Below are 21,355 nucleotides of genomic sequence, written 5' to 3'. Positions count from 1 at the left end.
AAACTGCGCACTCAACAACACAGAACAACGTGGTATCCTATGAGTATAATATCAACGAGTCACAGCTGGAATTGGCCAACTCATGCAAATACCTGTGTGTAACACTTTGTAGGGATATGACGTGGAATGATAACAGTTGTGGATAAAGCAGGTGGTAGGAATAAGTTTATTGGAATAATACTGAGGAAATTTAAGCAGTCTGCAAAGGAGATTGCTTACAAACCACTCATGCGACCAGTTCTAGAATATTGTTTTAATGTGTGGGACCCGTACCAAATAAAACTAACAGGGGATATTGAACATGTACAGAGAAGGGCAGCACAAATGGTCATAAGTTTGTCTGACGCATGGGAGAGTGTTACATTCATGCTGAAGAGACTGCATTGGCAACCTCTTGGAGATAGACATAAAGTATCCCGAGAAAGTCTGTTAACAAAGTTTCAAGAGCTGGCTTTAAATGATGACTCTAGAATAAATTACAACCCCCTACTTATGACTCCCAAAGGGATTGTGAGTATAAGATTAGAATAATTACTGCATCCACAGAGGCATTCAATCAATCATTCTTCCCACACTCTATATGTGAATGGAATGGGAAGAAACCCTAATAACTAGTACAATGGGACGTACCTGCTGCCATGCACCTAATGGAGCTTTGCAGAGCATAGATGTAGACGTAGTCGTAGCAAGGATATAGTCAATACTTTGGAAATGTGGTGCTGAACTTTATTCCATTTTCAAGCAAAATTTAATGCAGATTCTTTGGGCAATATTTTTTTAAAGTAAAAATTTGCCGATCACTCGAAAACACATATAACCTTTTCAACTGTTAACAAAAAACTCAATATTCGAAACAGCATAAACTGCAAACATATACCAAGAATTTGTGTTCCAAAAAGATAGAAATAGTTTTGAAAATCATATGTACAAAGCCAGGAAATTAAAAAACTCCTTTCACTATTTTTATCACCCCTCATATAGTTAGCTTCCTATCATTCCCTTTTTTTAATTGGTTTCATACTGATGATTTACCGATATGCCATCTGTGATAGTGATCTTATGAAAAATTGCGTTTTATTTTGAAATACTATGCTTCACCTTCCTACAGACAGTATAAATATAATTTATAAGCAAGTATTTTATAATTTCTGTACAACTGTCTTACATTTCCTATTTTCCTTCTTTGGATTTTATTTCAAACTGACTTCTACTGCTGACTCATCATTCTCTTATTCTCTATGTTCTTTTAACTAATATTTTTATCAATAAGATTAAGTACATCTGATGGCTCAGATTACTAATGAGGAAGTATTGAAGCGAACTGGAGAGGAAAGAAATTTATGGCAAAACTTTGTAAAAGGATGGGATCAGTTGATAGGACAAATCCTGAGTCATCAAAGAATAGTCACTTTGGCAACTAGGACAGTGTGTGGGCTCATGGGAACAGAAAGGGGGATGGTGGACACTAGAGGGACACCACAGCTTGATTACAGTAAGCAGGTTGAAATGGCTGTAAGTTACAGAACTCATGCAGAGATGAATGGGCTTGCACTGGATAGATTAGCATGGAGAACTGTATGATACCAATCTTCAGACTCAAGATAACAACAAATGACAACAACAATGATGATGACTCTTTGTGGAATTATGCATGGTTTATATGCCCCTGCCTTTGCTGTATCAACAGTGGCCTTAGTTATTTCCTTCTTTACTATTGTTCTCTCATCTTCTTATGGATTACCCTCCATTGCCTCAAAGCCCATATCATTCTGTCTTAATTTACCAGTATCCCACTTTCAATATTTCTTTGTTTTTCTTTCCGTACAATAACTCATTACTCAGAGGGAGTCCAGTTGATATTTCCCAGTGTCACTTATGTTTTCTTTTTTCCAAGTATATCTCCTTTTCCGATTTTCAAACCTGTAAGATAACTCGTAATACCCACCTCAATAACCAAAGATGTTAATGTTTGCTTGTAGAGTGGTGCTCAATTCTCAGTAAGTCAGTTCAAATCTTAGTGCTGCAAAATTTTCGCTGGCCGTATTTGACCAGAAAGGGGAGGAGAGTTGGTGATGTAAGGCTTCTCATCACAGTCTTTGCAAACCTCTCTGTAGTGTCTCATGAAGTGAGGGCGTTTGACACTGACAATGGTGATCTGTCCATTACATTAAGCCCAATGGCTCCCTCAGGACTATTCGACAGAAGTAGGCAATCTGCCAGTACTGGATGTCACCTTCTCCCTTCCATTCATCCTTAACAACACAAACCTAATATTACCATCTACAAACACTCTCATCAGAGTCATCCCCATGACATAGTTACACATACGACAATTTGTGGCAGGTTTCAGAAGACAATGGCAAACCACCTCCACTACGACCTTGCAAAGAGTGGTGATGAAGGATTCCTGCCTCTGCTCCCCTGCACTCATTTCCTGAGTATGGGACCACAAAACTCTTTTAGGATTGTAACCCCTCTTGTTTGTTTCACCCAACCCATATTGCTCATTAATTCTGCCACTCCCCCCCTTTGTCTTCCCATGCCACCAAATTGCAACAACTCAAAATTACTAAATCATCATTCCGGCCTGCATACTTAATCAGTTCCTTATTTTCATCACACACACTATTTTATAATCTTTGACTGTTAAATGAGCATGTAAACCTGTACAATAATACTTGTTTCCTTTATTTCAGCCCTGAAAAGCATAATTTCATCACTGTATCAAAATAAAATGCACTTGAGGAAAGTGCACAATTAGTATGAGACACAATGGGTGGTCAGTTTTTACCATCATGAGGTGGAATTTCAGGTACTGTTGACAGATATATTTAGAAGTAGGAAAAGCAATACCTAGCTTTTGGAATTGACAGTCCTCTGGGAGAAGAGATGAACAGGTTTGGCAAAGTTGGAAAAGAGAAGCAAATCACTCAGACCCCAGATTTGGAAGTACTGCCTTATCGTGAGGAGGAGGGAGACACATATGACATGTAAGGTGTCAAAATGTAGGACAGTTCTGAAAGTGAGGTATTGCTTTTCGTGCTTTTGATTGTGTCAGTCAGCAGTTCTTAGAATTTTGCTTTCTGGATTTTATCACTGTTTTGTTCACAGTAACTCACTCTCACCCTATAATCTACTCATAACAAATCAATGCATGCTAAAAATATTCACTAATATGCTCCTCCTCCTCCTCCTCCTCCTCACTTTCCTCCCCCTTCCCTCACTCATGCTCCCTACTGTGCAGTCCTCAATCAGGGACTGAAACAAGGGACTAGCTCATCTCTGGCCTTTTTCACTTTTTTTCATCTTTGAAGGCACCCCAAAGGCAAGAAAGTGTCTTATCTGTTCCTTTAATCACTTTTCAAAATATAATCAACAGAAACATGGTTCCTCTGTACACTGAAAATATCTGAATTGAGATGTTATTTTTATATAAAAGCAATCAATGGTGGGACTCAGGACCTTCAGGTTAGTAATTACACATTAATCATGAAGGCCACAGTGATAATAGCACAATGAGATCAACAAAGAGACATTAAGAGAGGTGACATTGTATGGTTCATTCAGCATAATAGTACAGAGGAAGGATGGGTAGGATGGGACAGAGTATTGAGAGAGATCATGAAGACATTGAATCAACAGAAGCTGAGGAAGAGAGAGTATCGGACTAGAGAATTTTCTGCAGAGCTGCGACCTACAACATTATGAAGGGCAAACCCAGAGAACCCCTATGATATCGTAATGCTACTTAACCCAAATCCATCTCAGTCTGTGTCACTAGTGAAAACTATTCTTTATCTCCATCTATCATTACTATTTAGAAAAATAATCCATTCCATCATTTAACTAAAAACAAAAAATATGAACTGTGACACTGGTAAGAATTCTTATGTACAAATGTTTGGATGTCTTGAATCCCCCTTTTCTCATGTGGACTTTGATGAACTTTTATAAGAAACTCTCTTGGCTTCTCTGTAACATAAGTGTTGTGTAATTATTTTCAAGCTGAGGATTTAGCAACTGCAGTCCTATTACACTACAAAAGAAGCAATAGTAAATATTAGCATATTATTTTAATTGTAAAAGTGATAGAGTCAAACCAATATTAGTTTGGATCTATCAGTAGCTTGCAACTTCATCAACCAAAATAGAACAGCATACAAAAATGTAATAAATATATTACCTTCAAGTCATAACTTTCACGAATAAAGCAGGCAGCCTGTGCATTGAAATCATCCTCCTGGACATATATGTCCCTCAAGGTTTCAGGATTGTGATCTCGACAATATTTAATATACAGTGCTTGAGCCATGGGAAAATTTCTTACTGCCAACTGAAACACACATAATGTGTATATTAAATACATGGTACATAAAAGCAATCCTCTACATTTAGTTTCCCATTATATTATGACCAAAATATAAAAACAATGTAGTTGTTAACAGAAGTCTGTTACACTCAAATTTGTAGAAAAAATTAAAAAAATAAACACTCTACACCCTCAAACATTTTACTGACCTGAAATTCTCCTAAAGGCATATTCTCACGGAGATGGAGCAGCACAGTGAACACAAGATCTGTATCACCACTTTCTATGGCTTTTACTAATGCTGGTTTTACTTCACCCAATCTCAACAGGAGCGGAACTTGAAGATTTGCACGAGGCTCATAATCCATTAACTGTGAACAAGAATGTAATGTGTACTATAAGTGTACAAAACCATTTTGAAAAAAGTTTATATGCAATCACAAAAAGAATTAAACAAATAGGAGGGACTTGATCACTGCTCATAAAAGAGGTGGTACTGAGCAGTGGACAGGGGCATGAAAATAGGTAAAAAAAATCCTTAGATTTCATAAAAGTCCTCATGCAATGAACTGGGAAACTCTGTCTACCAGCAATACAAGCATGATGGGTGGGTTGCTGAAGCTGTGGCCCCACCAGCGACTCTATCACAGCAAGACTACACTTAAAACTATAGGTGAACACAACACAATGGTTTGTTTTCAAGTGGCCCTCCAACAGATGCCACAGAAAAGGGCAGTGCCCACTTCACCACAAGCAGTACTTGCATTGTCACTGGAGGCACTACAGGTATGGTACTGCTTGCTTCCACTGATCACATGCCCACAAGTTCACTGTGCAAACATCATTCCACCAAAGCTGTACTTGCTACAGGGCAGGCAGTTCCAACCACAGTGCCAACCATGGTGGTTCACTATAGCATCCATCCATGAGCAGCCAGCAATTGCAGGCAGAGACCTCACCTCCTCTGAACTCAGTCTCATTCATATTATGTGCTCCTGGATTAGAATACACCAGCTGACTTCTGTACAAGCCTGCCGTGTAAATTTACATTATTTGCTGATGATACCACAATTTTTATGAGCAGTAGAACAGACAACAATCTTGAGGAGCTCAGTAATCACATACTCTCAGATATGGTTAATTGGTTCAAGGTGAATGGTCTCTCATTAAATTCCAGTAAGACCAGCTTTATTCAATTCTGTACAAAAACAGAAAATGAGAGAGAGATAAGTGTGACATGTGGTAATCAACCAATAGTCAGAATGGAAACAACAAAATTTCTTGGAGTGCACATTGACAAGAAAATGAACTGGTCTTCACATATTATTGATCTCTGTAAGAGGCTTAGCTCTGCTACCTATGCTTTACGGGTTGTCACTACATGTGTTGAACCTAACACTGCAAAAGTGGCCTATTATGGCTATTTTCATTGTCTCATTGAGTACGGAATTATTTTTTGGGGGCAACCAGCCATTAGCAAGGAAAGTGTTCATTGCACAGAAGCGAGCTTTAAGAATTATATGTAGATTGCGCCCAAGAGACTCTTGTAGAAATAGTTTTCGTAATCTTAAAATATACTCAACTACATGCCAATATATTTTTTCTCTCATGTGTTTTGTTTGTAAAAATATAGATATATTTCAACCAAATAGTAATTATCATGAGCATAACACACGAAGGAAGAATGACATACACAGTGAACTCAGAAATTTGAGCTTGGCACAAAAGGGTGTCCATTACACTGGAGCAAAACTCTTCAATGCTCTTCCTCCCGAAATAAAGACAAAGATTCATAACAACAGCGAGTTTAAGAAAGCACTAAAAATATTTCTGCTAGAAAAAGCTTTTTACAGTCTAGATGAATTTTTAACTAAATAAATTGTAATATTTTAATATTATATCATACAAGTTGACATAATGCCACTACGAATTTTATTTAACCTGAGATCTGTATCTGTGTGTGCTCCGTATCTGTTTTCTGTAGTGTTTTATTAATTCTAAGAAAATATGTATTTTCTTTTTCTATATTGCTGCCCAAAGAATTTAGTGTATAAATTTTTATATAATTATGTACTCAAATTTCTGTATATGCTATAAGATTATCAGACTGTATTTGTAAAAAACTGACTCGTTCCACGTCCTTGTGTATTCAACACAGTTGACCTATGGAACACGAAATAAATCAACTCAAATCAAATCAGTATTATTGCCTATTAACTATTGTCAATGACAGGCAGCTGACCAGTATTAGAACTGTACAAATTAACTTTCAGTGGTGAATGACATTCTATAAAAGACTTAGTTAAACTCCAAGTGGTTGTGTTCTGTGTCAACTAACTAATCAAGTCAGAGACTATTATTTCTTATCTAAAGTGCACATCAAGAAGATTATTATTTAGTGTGTTATCAGATTTCCCGTGTGGAGTTTGATGGTCTCCCATCGGGTGCCTCCCCAGGTGGCGGATAGGGGAATGCTCACCAGATATGGTCGGTATGGGTACCGGGGAAATAAAATACCCGGAGTGGACCAAAACTAGCAACTGCTGCCTTGTAGTATGATATCGGCTTATCAAAGGCTAAAGGAAGAAAACCCTGAGTAAAAATTACCTGCTCCTCCGGGTTGGGGTTGTGCAGCGGGCCAGCTCCTCACTCACATAAAAACATAAAAATGCTAAAAAACCTAATAATATGCCTTGGAAAAATTAGAACTTTGTACGACGAACTGGCGATGAGAAACGGAAAATGATGTTTGGGTGCTGGAATGTGCAAGGTACTTCCACTAAAATAAATTTACTACCTGCAGAACTTGACATGTTCAACATGGATGTTGTTGTACTCTCTGAAACAAAGAAGAAAGGCCAAGGAGAAGAAGAAGAACTGGATAATTATGTACATATCTGGAGTGGGGTATCAAAAGCAGTAAGAGCCAAAGCAGGAGTCTCCATTATGATAAAGAAATCATGGAAAGAAAGAATCACAAATTGAACATTCATCAATCAACGTATTATAACTGTTGAAATGACATTATTTGCTAGGGAAGTTGTGATTATTGGCGTATATGCACCCACGAATGACACAAAAGATAAGGAGAAAGATACATTCTGGGCCACCCTCAGGGAGACTATTGAAAAAAATCCCAAGAAGAAAGGAACTGATTATCATGGGAGATCTGAATGGAAGGGTAGGAATTAGAGAATCTTTAAGAATAGTAGGAAAACATGGAGAGGACGAATATAATGACAATGGGGAACGATTGATTGCAATTTGTGAACAATTTGATCTAAAAATTACCAACACTTATTTCAAACATAAGGACATTCATAAATATACTTGGCAACAGAACACTAAAGAACTTCGTTCTATAATAGATTATATTATCATTAGGCAAACAAGTAGATTCAAGGCAGTAAACGTCAGATCTTATAGAGGAGCCCAGTGTGGATCAGACCACTATCTAGTTAAAATGAAGTCTTTCTGGCCATGGAAGAATGCAAGGAATGATACAAGTAACATAAATAAAATGAACCAGACTGAGAAAGATGAAAATTTACCTTTTAATATTGACAGCCTACAAGACGAAAGTATCAGAACACTCTTTGCGGCCAGGATGGAAAGGAAACTGGTTGAATCATTTGAAGGAAGTACAGAGGAAATATATGACTCTATAAAAGCTAATGTGAAAATCATAGCAACAGAGGTGTTGAGTAAAAAAGATAGCAACCACAACCTTGCAGCAGAGTGGTGGTCAGAGGAACTAGAGGTCCTCGTTAGGGAAAAATGAAATGCGTTCCTTCAGTGGTTGAATGATAAATCAGATGAAACAAGATCAATATACAAGGAAAAGAAGAATGAAGTGATGAAAAAAATAAGGATGGCAAAAAATGAAGCATGGGAAAGAACATGTGCCAAGGTGAATAGCAAATTAGGATTTGGGAGAGCAAAAGAAGCATGGTCAGTATTAAAAGGGCATCGACAGGATACAAAAAGCAGAACTAATCTCCAAGTGATAACACAAAAGGAATGGGAAGAGTACTTCCAAAAATTATTAAATTAGGACAGAGAAGAATAGCTAGAAGAAGGAACAGTGGAAGAAAAAGGACATGAAGATGATGAGATCCAGATTTTAGAAAGTGAAGTACTTCAGGCATTGAGAACAGGAGAGAATGGCGAATCACTGGGACCAGGCAATATCAATCTGGAGTGTCTGAAATACGGTGGTGACAAAATTGTGAAACTGAGAACACAGCTCTTCAACAAACTGATACATAGAGATTCAATATCCACTGAGATGAGCTAGGTTACATTAATACAATATTTAAGAAAGGGGATCGCAAAATTTGTTCAAACTATCGAGGAATTTGTGTTACAAACACATTAATGAGAATTTTTGTGAAAGTAATTAAAAACAAACTGCAAAAAAATTTTAGAACCCAAGAAGAACAATGTGGATTCACGCCTGGGAGATCATGTGTAGTCCATATTTTCACATTACAACAGATTTTGGAGAAACATAGGGAAAAATTAAAAAATATAGGATTCATTTTCATAGATCTAGAAAAAAGCATATGATACTGTTCCAAGAAAATTACTTTGGAGAGCACTACATATGGCAAACATAAACCCTTCCTTGATTAAAATAATACAACAGATGTATAAAGGTAACATTTACCAAGTGAAAGTTGGTAATAGACTTTCACAGAAATTTAGAACAAGCAAAGGCCTTTTACAGGGCTGTCCCATGTCACCATCATTATTTAAAATCTATATAGATATTAGCCTTAAACATGGTCTCGTAAATGTAACAGTATGGGATTAGAAATAAGAGATGGAGTTTACCTACATCATTTATTGTTTGCTGATGATCAAGTAGTCGTAGCACAAGATGGGGAGAATGCTAACTATATGTGCAATCAACTAGCAGTAGCATACAAAACTTGTGGTTTGAAGATTAATTACCAAAAAACAGAATACTTGACTAATGATTCAGATGAGCTGTACATTGAAGGAAATAAAATCAAAAAGATAAACACTTTCTGTTATTTGGGATCCATTTTAGAAATCGAGGGAAAATCAGAGTCAGAAATCAATAAAAGAATTAGTAGCGGACGGAGGGTCATTGGGATGCTTAGCTCAGTCTTATGGAGCAGGAATGTAATGAGCAGAACTAAAAAATTAATTTACAAATCCATATTAGAGGGTGTGGTTCTGTATGGAACGGAGACCTGGACAATTAACATGAAGCACATTAAAAAATTACAAGCTCTAGAGATGGACTTTTGGAGAAGTTGGCAAGAATCTCCAGGAAAGAAAAGATAAGGAACACTGAATTAATAAGGAGAATGGAAATAAAAGAAAGAATATATGACATAATGGATAGGAAGAAATTACAGTGGTACGGGCATGTACAACAAATGGAGAAAACCAGAATACCAAAATTGATACTGGAGTGGGAACCGGAGGGGAGAAGAAGAAGAAAAAGAAGAAGAAGAAGATGATGACCTATGACCACCTGGCTCTAAAATGTACAGCACACAATGAGGAGAATGGGCACAGAGGAAGAGGACACACAAGATTGAAACACCTGGAGGAATATTTTGAAACTGTAGTTTAAGAACATTTATTGTTTGTATTGTAATTTCCAATAAATTATTATGTTGGAGATAAGCCTCTGTAATGAGGAAAAGCTCAAAATAATAACAAATAGTTACCAGTTTTAATAACTTGAGGTCCATGAGGACATTGTTTGTGAATCATTTCATTTTATGGTTGTTAGAATAAAGTATTTTCACACACACACACACACACACACACACACACACACACACACCAAATAACCAGGGTGAGTAGAAGACTCAGATGGAACAGAAGGTGTGGAAATGAAGCTCATGGAACAGGAACAACAAGAAAGGAAGGCTAGAAAAGATAGTACTGGGGTGCAGGGGCAGCCATTCCGCAAAGGATATATAAGGAGAAAAAGGCTTAGAGTATCAGAGAAAGGATGTAGAGCAGGGAAAAAGAGGAGACAGGGAAAGACTCTAAGAAGACAGCTGGGATGTAGTAGAAGAGAAAGAAAGTGGGGTTAGTGATGAACAGATGAGGGAGTGGGATAAGGTGGGCATGGGAGAGGGGGAAAATGTATGTGGGGGACAGGGAGTAGGGAGATTGAGATCACAAAGATTGTAGGAACAAAGATAGATTTCTCATCTACACAGTGCAGAAAATCAGGGAGAATTAAAATGTTGTGGATTGTAAAACACCTACTGAAGTCAATCACGTCATATTGCACAGCATGGTCAAAACCAAGGTTACACAGCTTGCCTGTAGTCAATTTAATAGAGTGCACTAACATGAGTAAATAGTTTCTTAGTGGTCAAACCAATGTAGAATGCTGTGCAATGACTACAGCGAGGAATACATAGGATTTCTCTCCTGAGAGTTGTCAGTTGCAGTTCCCCTGGTGCTTCACCAGGTATTTGCAATTTCGTTTGTGGGATGTGTAGCTTGAGTCATTCTAAACAAATACTGTTCATCACATCTTCCATGCTAAGCCCAGTGTCAACAAAAAGCATCAATTTGTATCCCCTTATTAGCAAAATTACTTTTCAAGCTGAATTTTACACAGCCATTCGATAGAGCAGTCGCAAACTAGTCTAGTTCCATATTCATTTTATCAATATGTATTGACAAGAACAGTAAAACATGAAGCACAACTGGCGCTCCAGTCTGAGAAGCACTCCTGCATGGCAGTAGGAGACAGCACAGAGCGGGACAGCATGGAATATAGCACAAATTGGGCAAGGCAGACATGGTGTACAAATGATTATCAAACTTTCGGTGTCTGTTGTGGTTACCAGCTGCATTAGAGACATTAGTAATAAATGTTACTGGTATTTTCTTGTGCTTTTCTACATTGTTCACTTTGCCACCATGCTTCATCCATTATATCACAGATCTTTGTTTCTGCATAACTCACGCACCTTTGACTTTAATGCCCGATGTTTCAGCAAGCATACCTGACCTTAAACCTCCCATCTTCCTCCAACCTTCTCACTTTCAGTTTTATGCATCTTCCCTTCCCTTTCCAACCCCCTCGCATTCCGCAAGGCGCCCAGCCATGCCTGTCTCCGGCACAACTGTTCTTTGTACCTGTAGGCTTATTGCAAAAACGACTTTGATGCCTCTACACTACAATCCACACATGAAAACATGCAGTCCTTATCAGCCCACTTGGCTGAGTTTCTCTACATACTTCAGAACCTCAGCTTTCATGTCATACTCTTGTTGGAGACATGGCTGAAGCAGAGTATTCCCTCCAGCTTTCTAAGCCTCAATGGCTAAGCTTTCCAGAGACACAAAAGAACAGACAACAGGCCTAACACATTTTCATTGAACTTAAACCTCTCAAAAGATAAAACACTACCTGTCTAATATACAAGTCACCAAAACTTGGGCAGCTCTCTAGCTTTGAATCCACACTCTCAGGTTGTGAATCTTAGCATAAACTCATACACTACCTGATCAAAAGCAACTAGGCACTTCTGCTTAATACAGAATTGACCTCAAGATGTCACAGGAGGCAAATATGCCAGTATAAATGGAGGAGGAAAGTACTGTGTTGTCAGTGAAGAAGCAGTAACTGCAGCATGGGTCGGTCAGGAGAGCTCAGTGATTGTGAATGTAGACTAGTCATGGATGTAACCTGAGTAATAAATCCACCAGGGACATTTCAACCTTTCGAAATTTGTTTAGTTTAACTGTTGATGATGTAAATGTGAAGTGGAAATACAAAGTAACAACCATAGCAAAACCATGACGAAGCAGACCTCGTGGACTGATGTAAAGGGATCAACAAGAACAGTGGAAAGTGTTTGTAAAAAAATTGCATGAAATCAGCAGAAGGAATCCCTCATGAGTTCTGAAGAGCTACCAGCAATCCAGCTAAAACAATGACTGACCATAGGGAGTTAGAAGGAATGAAGTACTATGGTTGAGCAGCTTGAAGTGGTGTTGAAGAGCAATACCACTGGACAGTGGGTGATTGGAAATGAGTAATTTGGAGCAATGAAACATGTTATACCCTGTGGCAACCCAAAGGAAGAGTTTGGGTTTGGTAACTTCCTGGAGAATGTTACCTGTCATCATGTATCATGTTAACAGTAAAGTATGGAGAAAATGGTGTTACAGTATGCAGATGTTTCTCATGGTTAGGATGTGGTCCCCTTATGGTGCTTATAAAAATGCTGAATGTGGAAGGATAGGAACACAGTGCTGTGTACAGTACAGGAACAATTTGTAGAAGGCTGCTTGTATCGGCATGACAACTGACCCAGTCATACAGCACCATCTGTGAGATAATGGTTTGTGGACAATACCATTCCTGAAATGGATTGTCCTGCCCAGAGTCCCAATCTGCACCCACTGGAATACCTTTGCGATGAATTGGAGCATCGGCTTCGCTGGGGCGGGGAGGGGGACAGTATGGTGGGGGTGGCGGATGGTGAAGTGCTGCAGTTTGGACAGAAGGCAGGGGAGAAGGGGGGGGGGGGGAGGGGGGGGAGGAGTTAGCGAAAAGGAGATAAATAAAAAGAAACTAGAAGACTGGGTGTGGCAGTGAAATGACGGCTGTGTAGTGCTGGAATGGGAACAGGGATAGGGCCTAAATCAGGATGGCCGGACACGGGATTGAACCGTCGTCCTCCCGAATGTGAGTGCAGTGTGCTAGCCACTGCGCCACCTTGCTCGGTCACATGACTGGTTTCACACGTAGCCCTGCCTTTGATGGGGTAAGTGATGTTAGTGACTGGACTGGAGTAGATGGTGGTAGGAGGATGTATGGAACAGGTCTTGCACCTAGTTCTATTACAGGGGTATGAGCCATGAGGTAAGGGATTGGGAGCAGGGGTTGTGTAAGGATGGATGAGTATGTTGTGAAGGTTCGGTGGACAGCGGAATACCACTGTAGGAGGTTAGGTTAGGTTAGTGTTGTTTAACGTCCCGTCGACAACGAGGTCATTAGAGACGGAGCGCAAGCTCGGGTTAGGGAAGGATGGGGAAGGAAATCGGCCGTGCCCTTTCAAAGGAACCATCCCGGCATTCGCCTGAAACGATTTAGGGAAATCACGGAAAACCTAAATCAGGATGGCTGGAGATGGGATTGAACCGTTGTCCTCCCGAATGCGAGTCCAGTGCCACTGTAGGAGGGGTGGGTAGGGTATTGGGCAGGACATTTTTCATTTCAGGGCATGACGAGAGGTAATTCAATTGCTCCAGTCCCAGATGGTACTGAGTTTCAAGGGTGCATGCTCCTCTGTGGCTGTACTGTGGGACTTTGGGAGGTGGTGGGAGACTGGAAAGATAAGGCAAGGGAGATTTGTTTTTGTACAAGGTTGGGAGGATAATTACGGTCAGCGAAGGCTTCAGTGAGACCCTCGGTATATTTTGAGAGGGACTGCTCATCACTGCAGATACAATGACCATGGGTGGCTAGGCTGTATGGAAGGGACTTCTTGGGTTGGAATGGGTGGCAGCTGTCGAACTGGAGGTATTGCTGGTGGTTAGTAGGTTTGATATGGACGGCGGTACTGATGCAGCCATCTCTGAGGTGGATGTCAACATCTAGATAGGTGGCTTGTTGAGTTGAGTAGGACCAGGTGAAGCAAATGGGGGAGAAGTTGATGAGGTTATGGAGGAATGTGGATAGGGTGTCCTCACCTTCAATCCAGATAGCAAAGATGTCATCAATGAATCTGAACCAGGTGAGAAGTTTCGGATTCTGGGTTTCTAGGAAGGATTCCTCTAGATGGCCCATGAATAGGTTGGCATAGGATGGTGCCATGCAGGTGGTCATAGCCATACCCCGGTTTTGTTTGTAGGTAATACCTTCAAAGGAGAAGTAATTGTGGGTGAGGATACAATTGTTCATTGCGACTAGGAAGGACATTGTTGGTTTGGAATCCATAGGGCATCTGGAAAGTTAGCGTTCAATAGCAGTAAGGCCATGGGCATTAGGAATGTTAGTTTACAAGGAGGTGCCATCAGCAGTGACCAGCAGGGCACCTTGTAGTAAAGGGACAGGAACTGTGGAGAGTCGGTGGAGGAAACGGTTGGTATCTTTTATATAGGAGGATAGGTTCCAGGTAATAGGTTGAAGGTGTTGGTCTATGAGAGCAGAGATTGACTTGGGGCACAGTAACCGGCCACAATGGGTCATCCTGCGTGGTTGGGTTTATGGACTTTAAGAAGTATGTAAAAGGTGGGGGTGCAAGAAGTGGTAGGGGTAAGTAGAGAGATGGACTCTGGGGAGAGGTTCTGGGATGGGCCTAAGGATTTGAGCAGTGACTGGAGATCCTGGTGGATTACTGGAATAGGGTCACTGTGGCAAGGTTTGTAGGTGGAAGTATGTGAAAGCTGACGGAGTCCTTCCATCACGTAATCCAACTGTCAGAAAAGTGGTGGTCAGCAACTGTCAGAAAAGTGATGAGAGTGGGTCAGCGATGTTACAAATAACATCACTGACCCACTGTCATCCAAAAGTCAGAAAAGTAGCATATTTGGAAAACAAGTAACATCTGATATACATCTCCACTCTACACCTGGACGAAAATAATAATTCCAAAACAGACAGGAGATGACAGCAACAATGTTACGTGTAAGAGCACCTGACAATGGCAATTTGCCAAAATGGGCTCATTGTGAATGAGATAAAATATAAACAACTTACATAGCAGTGTAACTGGATATTATTCATAAAAAAGTATTTTTATTAATGATTAGTACAGTCTGTACAAAGCATGCCACGCCTGCTTGCTGGACTTCTACCCGGTGGTCAGCAGAATATTTACGATGACTGTTTATGCATTTTGGTCTTCAACATTTCCTATGATGTCCAGACCATTTACGTCATGACTTTAGCATGACTCAGTGAGGATTTAGCATAAGGCTGTTATCAGTGTGAGTTGCCCATTTTATTTGTTACCTAGCTGTAGTTTTAGCCTAGTTTCTTTTCACTGCTGGCAACCTGAAGGTGTTCAATGAATGAAACTGGTCACAACACAATAAATGAGTGATAATACAGCTGAGCTGGTTTTTTATTAAATAATACAGTTGAGCTGGTTTTTTAATCATCAACATTAGTGTCAGCTGTGGTGCTCAACATGATCAACAATAGTATTTGTTTGGGTTGTCTCAATCTATGCTTTATTAAAACAAAATTGTACAGACAAAATGTTCCTGACGACTCTTAGCAGAAACGCCACATATATGATCTGATTGCTTCCACATGTGGCTCTACATTTTATGGGATAAGAAACGCAGTGCAAGGCCTTGAATACATGGTGGTGGGCTGATGTATGGAACAGGCCCTGTACTTAATCTCTCAGAAGGTCATGAGCAGTGTGAGAGGGAGCTGGGAGGCAGAGAGCATATGGACAAATAGGGATGCTGCATATGTTGGGTACACAGCTGAATATAACTTTTGGAAGGGTGGGAAGGACTTTTCAGGTGATATTCCTCTTTTCTGTGCACTACAGATCAATGAGACTTACCCAAGCCTTAGTGGAAATCTTATATTAACTCTTCCTTCTTAAGAGGAGGAATCGTGGTTTTTGAATGCACAATACAAAGACTGTTTTGCAAAAACAGTGATGCGTACTTTGCTCCTGTTTCACAAACAACTCCACCAAGTTTTCCAACAAGAGACAGTGTGAGAGACACTATGTCTGCACTACTGATTGTATTGCAAACAAAGTAAGTATGTAAGTATTAAAAAGCTCATTTCCCTATTGCTGATCACAATCTTTCTCCAGCTGCAGCCACCAGTCAGGTTGGAACTTTACCAACCTATTTTGATGTCTCTTAAAGGTCATAGATTTTCATTTTCATCTATCTTCCTCTGATGATTAGTAAGTGTTTTATTCAGCTAATAATGATTTAGCACAACACTGTTACATTTTAATTCTCACTTCATTCATATTTACTTTTATAAACACATAATGAATGATCAGCTTGCTTACAATGAAGTATGCAGCTTTAACAACACAGACTGGTAAACTCCATAGGCTATCTATGAAAAAGTCACAAGTGTAACAGATAACTTACATACATGGTGGTTATAATTAAACTTCCGCTACTTGAGCCAGTGTACACACAAAACTATTTACCGTAAGGGTACCCAACTTTACAGAAATGATGTTCAGACTGTGCACTGCAGGATTTGCACTGTTAGTATGTTGGCGTCTTGACATGCCATTACGTGCCAATACTGCTACAGCAACACAGGTTTGAACGCTGTTTTATAAAAAAAAAAAAAGGAAAAAAAGGTACAGTGTCGCTGCTCTTTGTTGGTATCTATGCATTAAAGGAATATGGAGGCCCTCTTTCCACACTAGGGTTGAAGTGATCTGGGAATTGCTCCTGGGAGAGGCTGATGGCCAATTCTACCACAAATTGTTGAAGAAGTTATTGCTAACACAGCTGATAATGCTGAAACCAACGTGTGATCTTCAAGCAGTGCACAAGCTGTGTCTCAACAGCTGGACATTCCATAGTCTACCATTCGAAAAGTGCTGTGAAAAATTGTGAAATGGTATCTCTAGTGCGGTTCCAGGCTGTTGAGGATAGAGATGGCCATCACACTGAGTAACATTTTTAAACTGGAATATATATATGGTACACAATTAACATATGTTATTCTCTTGTGTGGAAATTAAAATGTGTTTCTGCCAATGGTTCATTCATTATTTCTCTTTCGCATGTGCTTAGAAATGTTTTCACAAAATTTCTTTGTCCTAAGATCACTCTTTTTCATGGAGTCCCTCTCCAGTAGCAAAAGTTCAATTATAACTATCCCATAGAACAATGACGGTAATTCTTGGATGGAGCAATATGTAAAATAAGGGAAAGGCAAGCATTCACCTATAGCAGATCAATACATCAATCCCAGAAACACGTAACAGAAAACAGCATCCCCACTAGCTTTTAGATACCAGATGTTTTTCTAACTAAAGTACACACATTCACATACACAACCACATAGAAACCCAAATGCACACAGCAGGAATGGTTATCGGTACTTGATTATTAAAAGCAGTTGCCTGAGCTGATGAAGGTGGGTACAGGGAAGAGAAGAACAAGAAAAGGCAGTAAAGGAAAAAGGGAGGTCTTTGGACAGATGAATCTGTGACCACACTACAAGACAAAAAGAGTACAGGGTAGAACAAAAAGATATATAGGAAGATGGTGAGGGGGGAAAGGTTAAGATACAGAGGGAGAATGAAGGATGAGAGGCTGAAAAGAGGGAGGGACAAAGGGGGGATGGAGGGAGGGAGGGAGGATAGAGATAGATAGATCGATAGATAGATAGATAGATAGATAGAGAGAGAGAGAGAGAGAGAGAGAGAGGGCTCACAGGGGAAAGGGTGGGGGAGAAGATTGGTGGGAGAAGGCAGAGCTTAAAGTGATACAATAGGAACAGGTCAGTGGAGGTTTAGGGTAAGGGGACTGAAAGTGCAGGATATTCTGGAGAGACAATTCCCATCTGTGCAGTTCACAGAAACTTGTGCTTGTAGGGAGTATCCAAATGGCCCATGTACTGAAGCGGCTGTTAAAGTCATTTGTGTTGTGTGTGCAGCATACTTGGCAACTGGGTAGTCAAGTTTGCGGTTTGCCACAGTTTGGTAGTGGCCACTCATGTGAGTAGACAGCAGGTTACTTGTCATGCCCACATAGGATACTGTAGAGAAATTGGAGCATAGCTCATATATAACATGACTGCTTTCACACGTGGCCCTAGTGATACGAAATGCCTGTGAAAGCAGCCATTTTATATATCAGCTATTAATCCAGTTGCTGAACATGCTGCACTCCTCAACACAAAGACTTCAACAGTTGTTTCACTGTGTGGGCCATTTGGATATTGCCTTCCAGCACAATTTTCTTGGGACTGCACAGATGGGAATTTTCTCTCCAGCTTATCATGCACTGTTGCAATCCCTCTAGTCTAAACCTCCACTACCCCTCTCCCACTACCTTCTCTCTTCTCTTCTTTCTTTAGTCCACAGCTCAGCTTCTCTGTCCACGTCATTCATCGCCTTCTCCCACCATTCTGCCTCCCCCCCCCCCCCAAACCACGTGGTCATATTCTCTCTCTCACTCTCTCTCTCCATGCTTCCTACTCTCCCCCCCCCCCTTTCCTTCTGCCCTCTCCATCTTCATCTTTCTCTCCTTCCCTCCTCCCTTTCCCACTCTCTCCCTCTTCCTACATGTGTTTTTTGCTCTACTCTCTGTACTCGTTTCCACTTGTAGTGCAGCCCCACAGTCATCTGTCCAAAGAACTCCCTCTTTATTGCTGCCCCCTCCTTACACGCTTTACTTCTCCCTCCCCAATCTATCAGCTCAGACAACTGTTTTTAATAATCAAGAATGAATAACCAGTCTTGCTGTGGCCACAGAAGTGTGTGTGTGTGTGTGTGTGTGTGTGTGTGTGTGTGAATGTGTGTACTTTTGCTAGAAAAAGAGCTAGTCCTGAAAAGCTAGTGCAAAAGCCATTTTGTGTTACATGCATTTATGCTCCATGCATCGATCTGCTATAAGTGAGTGGTTGGCTTTTCCTTATTTTACAGATAACTGACACAACACCTTCAGTCTTTGAATGGTAGCTGCCAACTGACCTTACATGTTGAGAGCTCAGCACTGACATATAACTTAACGCAACAATGAGCAATGACTGACTAAAAGGTCAAACTGAATAACACAGAGTTCATACTGGTTGATTGTTCACCACCAACTGACAATGGCTTCGTGCACAATGCCTACTGCAGATGCATGATAGACAAACATTACAACATACCCAGTACCTACATCTTCAATGACAGCATAAAAGACCGGAAAAATAGGTACTACTGTTAACACACATATACATTACACAATAAGTAATTGTAACTGTAAGCTGTATAATCTGGCAAAAATAATGGTTATATTTTATGGGATATAAAATTAGGCATGTACCTGGATCTACAAAAGCCAGAATTTTCTGTGAAGTTAAATTTTCCAATTGAAATATTCTATGCACTAATGAAACTTTATACAATTTTGAATAAAAAATGTGGCTACAAAACTATTAACACTGAAATTTGGAAAGAATTACATTTTAAGATTCAAACTTTCTAGAATACAATAATTTTGAATGTGAATAACTTCTGAAATATTAAGTTTTTGGTAAACCAAAAATGTTTGCTTGAAATAGAGTGAGGGTTTTCAAATAAACTATGTTATTCTTAAAATAAATAATTATTAGCAGGATTAGCTTTTGAAATGTATATGGATTGCCTGACCCTAAAACTGTATTGCCTGACCCTAAAACTGTATATATTTCTTTATATAAAATGTCTCGGAAAACTACTTGTATCATATCCTCAGCAGTACAAAAAATTTACCGTAAATTAATAAAGTTTAGTAAAATACATTAGACACATAAATTTAGAGATTTTAATTATTCATGGCATAAGCATTAAGACTGAAAAGAAATTTAAAAAAGAAAAAATTGTATTTGTATTAGGAGCATTATTACAGAAACTGGGCTATTCCACCTTGCTACATTTCAAAGATTTTAGTAAATAAACATTTTTTCCAGTTTGACTGAAAAGCAATCAAAGATGTTGCAAGGTAGTGAAATAATACTGGCAAGGCGGGGGAATACAGCAGTTGTCTGAATCCAGTAGCTGTGACACAGTGAAATTATTGTGTGCAAAGCTGTTCTAAAAATAATTTAAATTTCCTTACAACCATTAAAAAAAGGGCTGATTTGTCATGTGTACTTAAAAGTTGCAGAAGGAGGAGGAGGGGGGGAGGAGGAGGGGGGAGGGGGAGGGGGGCAACAGAGAAGAAAAATAGTTATTAGTCTTGGGGTTAATCTGAAGACCACAGGGAATTACAAGACGTGAACCTCCTAGAACTGAAGTGACACTGCCTACCTATAACTGACTTGCTTCCCAAGTTAAGAATGAGCTGTAGTATGATTTTAAATTTACATGCGATGAAAACAACTGCATTTTGGCACTTTCCGTCTGCAAACAGGTGAATGGCTGACTGAATTATACAAACCTTTATTGCAAGTTGTGTCCGACCACAGTCTGCAGCCTTAATAGCAATATCGCTGTATGATACACCAGGCGTATCCCCCAACTTCTCTGCGATTTCACGAGCCACCTGTTCACGATCCAGCTGTGTCTGCTTTACCTGCAAGAGATTCAAAGAATAATTTCAACATACCTACAAAAAAGAAGGAAACTGCATACCTCTATATGTACATACATACTCTGCATACTAGTCCACACCAGGCCATTCTGTTTTCCCAAACAGAATGGCACTGAGTAAATAAGCAAAACATTTAGCATACTGGCTACTCCAGAATGGAGGAAGGTAACCTTATTTTGGAAATGAAATGTTTTTAATTAAGTCAGTATAAACATCATCAGCATACTGCTGCATACCATTAAAGTGGCTCTCAAGGTGCAACTGTCGATGTTAATGTAGACTTCCAGAGCAAGTTTATGTTAGTGCAGCATGGCACTGAGCTCAGGTATTTTTAAAATATGAATAACCTAGTTGCACCCCTCAGTGTTACAGTTAAATTACAAAATGTGCCAGGAAAGAGAGAGTAAATAATTTCATGACTGTTTGCAACATTCCTAGCACAGAAAGGATCATAACTGTCTTGGTGTGTATGGAGAGCCAGCTCTGTAAACAGCATTCTGTGACTTCTCATTCTCTGTGTATATGAAGAGTTTTCTGGGTCCCAATATACACGAGCAGCCAACTTAGAGCTGTCCAAGCGAAAAACGTGGTGTTCCAGATGAATACCTGCCACTTTTAACAATTGTCCTCGACTGTTATGTACAGTGATCGAGAAGGCCACTTTCAAAGGGAACTGTAAGCAGGCAAATGGTATCAACACCATCTCTCCTTTGGCTCCACTACTGATGATGATGCCCTGCATGATACACCCACTCAGCTCTATGATGTGTAACCTGGTGCCATTGCACAACTTTG

The 21,355-nt window shown here is 39.7% G+C and overlaps 1 protein-coding gene across 1 annotated transcript in view; it reads right to left on the bottom strand.

Annotated features, from left to right (window-relative positions):
- LOC124619390 (vacuolar protein sorting-associated protein 16 homolog) overlaps positions 1 to 21,355 on the bottom strand; it is a 216,150-nt gene that overhangs the window by 38,640 nt on the left and 156,155 nt on the right. Inside the window, exons 10-12 of the mRNA XM_047145737.1 lie at positions 20,408 to 20,542; positions 4,519 to 4,680; positions 4,184 to 4,333 (exon numbers count right to left, since the gene is read on the bottom strand). Coding sequence (XP_047001693.1) covers positions 4,184 to 4,333; positions 4,519 to 4,680; positions 20,408 to 20,542 — 447 coding nt within the window. The remainder of the gene's footprint in view (positions 1 to 4,183; positions 4,334 to 4,518; positions 4,681 to 20,407; positions 20,543 to 21,355) is intronic.

This window comes from Schistocerca americana, chromosome 6 (assembly GCF_021461395.2).
Source record: "Schistocerca americana isolate TAMUIC-IGC-003095 chromosome 6, iqSchAmer2.1, whole genome shotgun sequence".
In the NCBI taxonomy this organism is placed as follows: domain Eukaryota; kingdom Metazoa; phylum Arthropoda; class Insecta; order Orthoptera; family Acrididae; genus Schistocerca; species Schistocerca americana.
The sequence above is the reverse complement of the archived record's forward strand: the minus strand, read 5'-3'. Positions and strand labels throughout refer to the sequence as shown.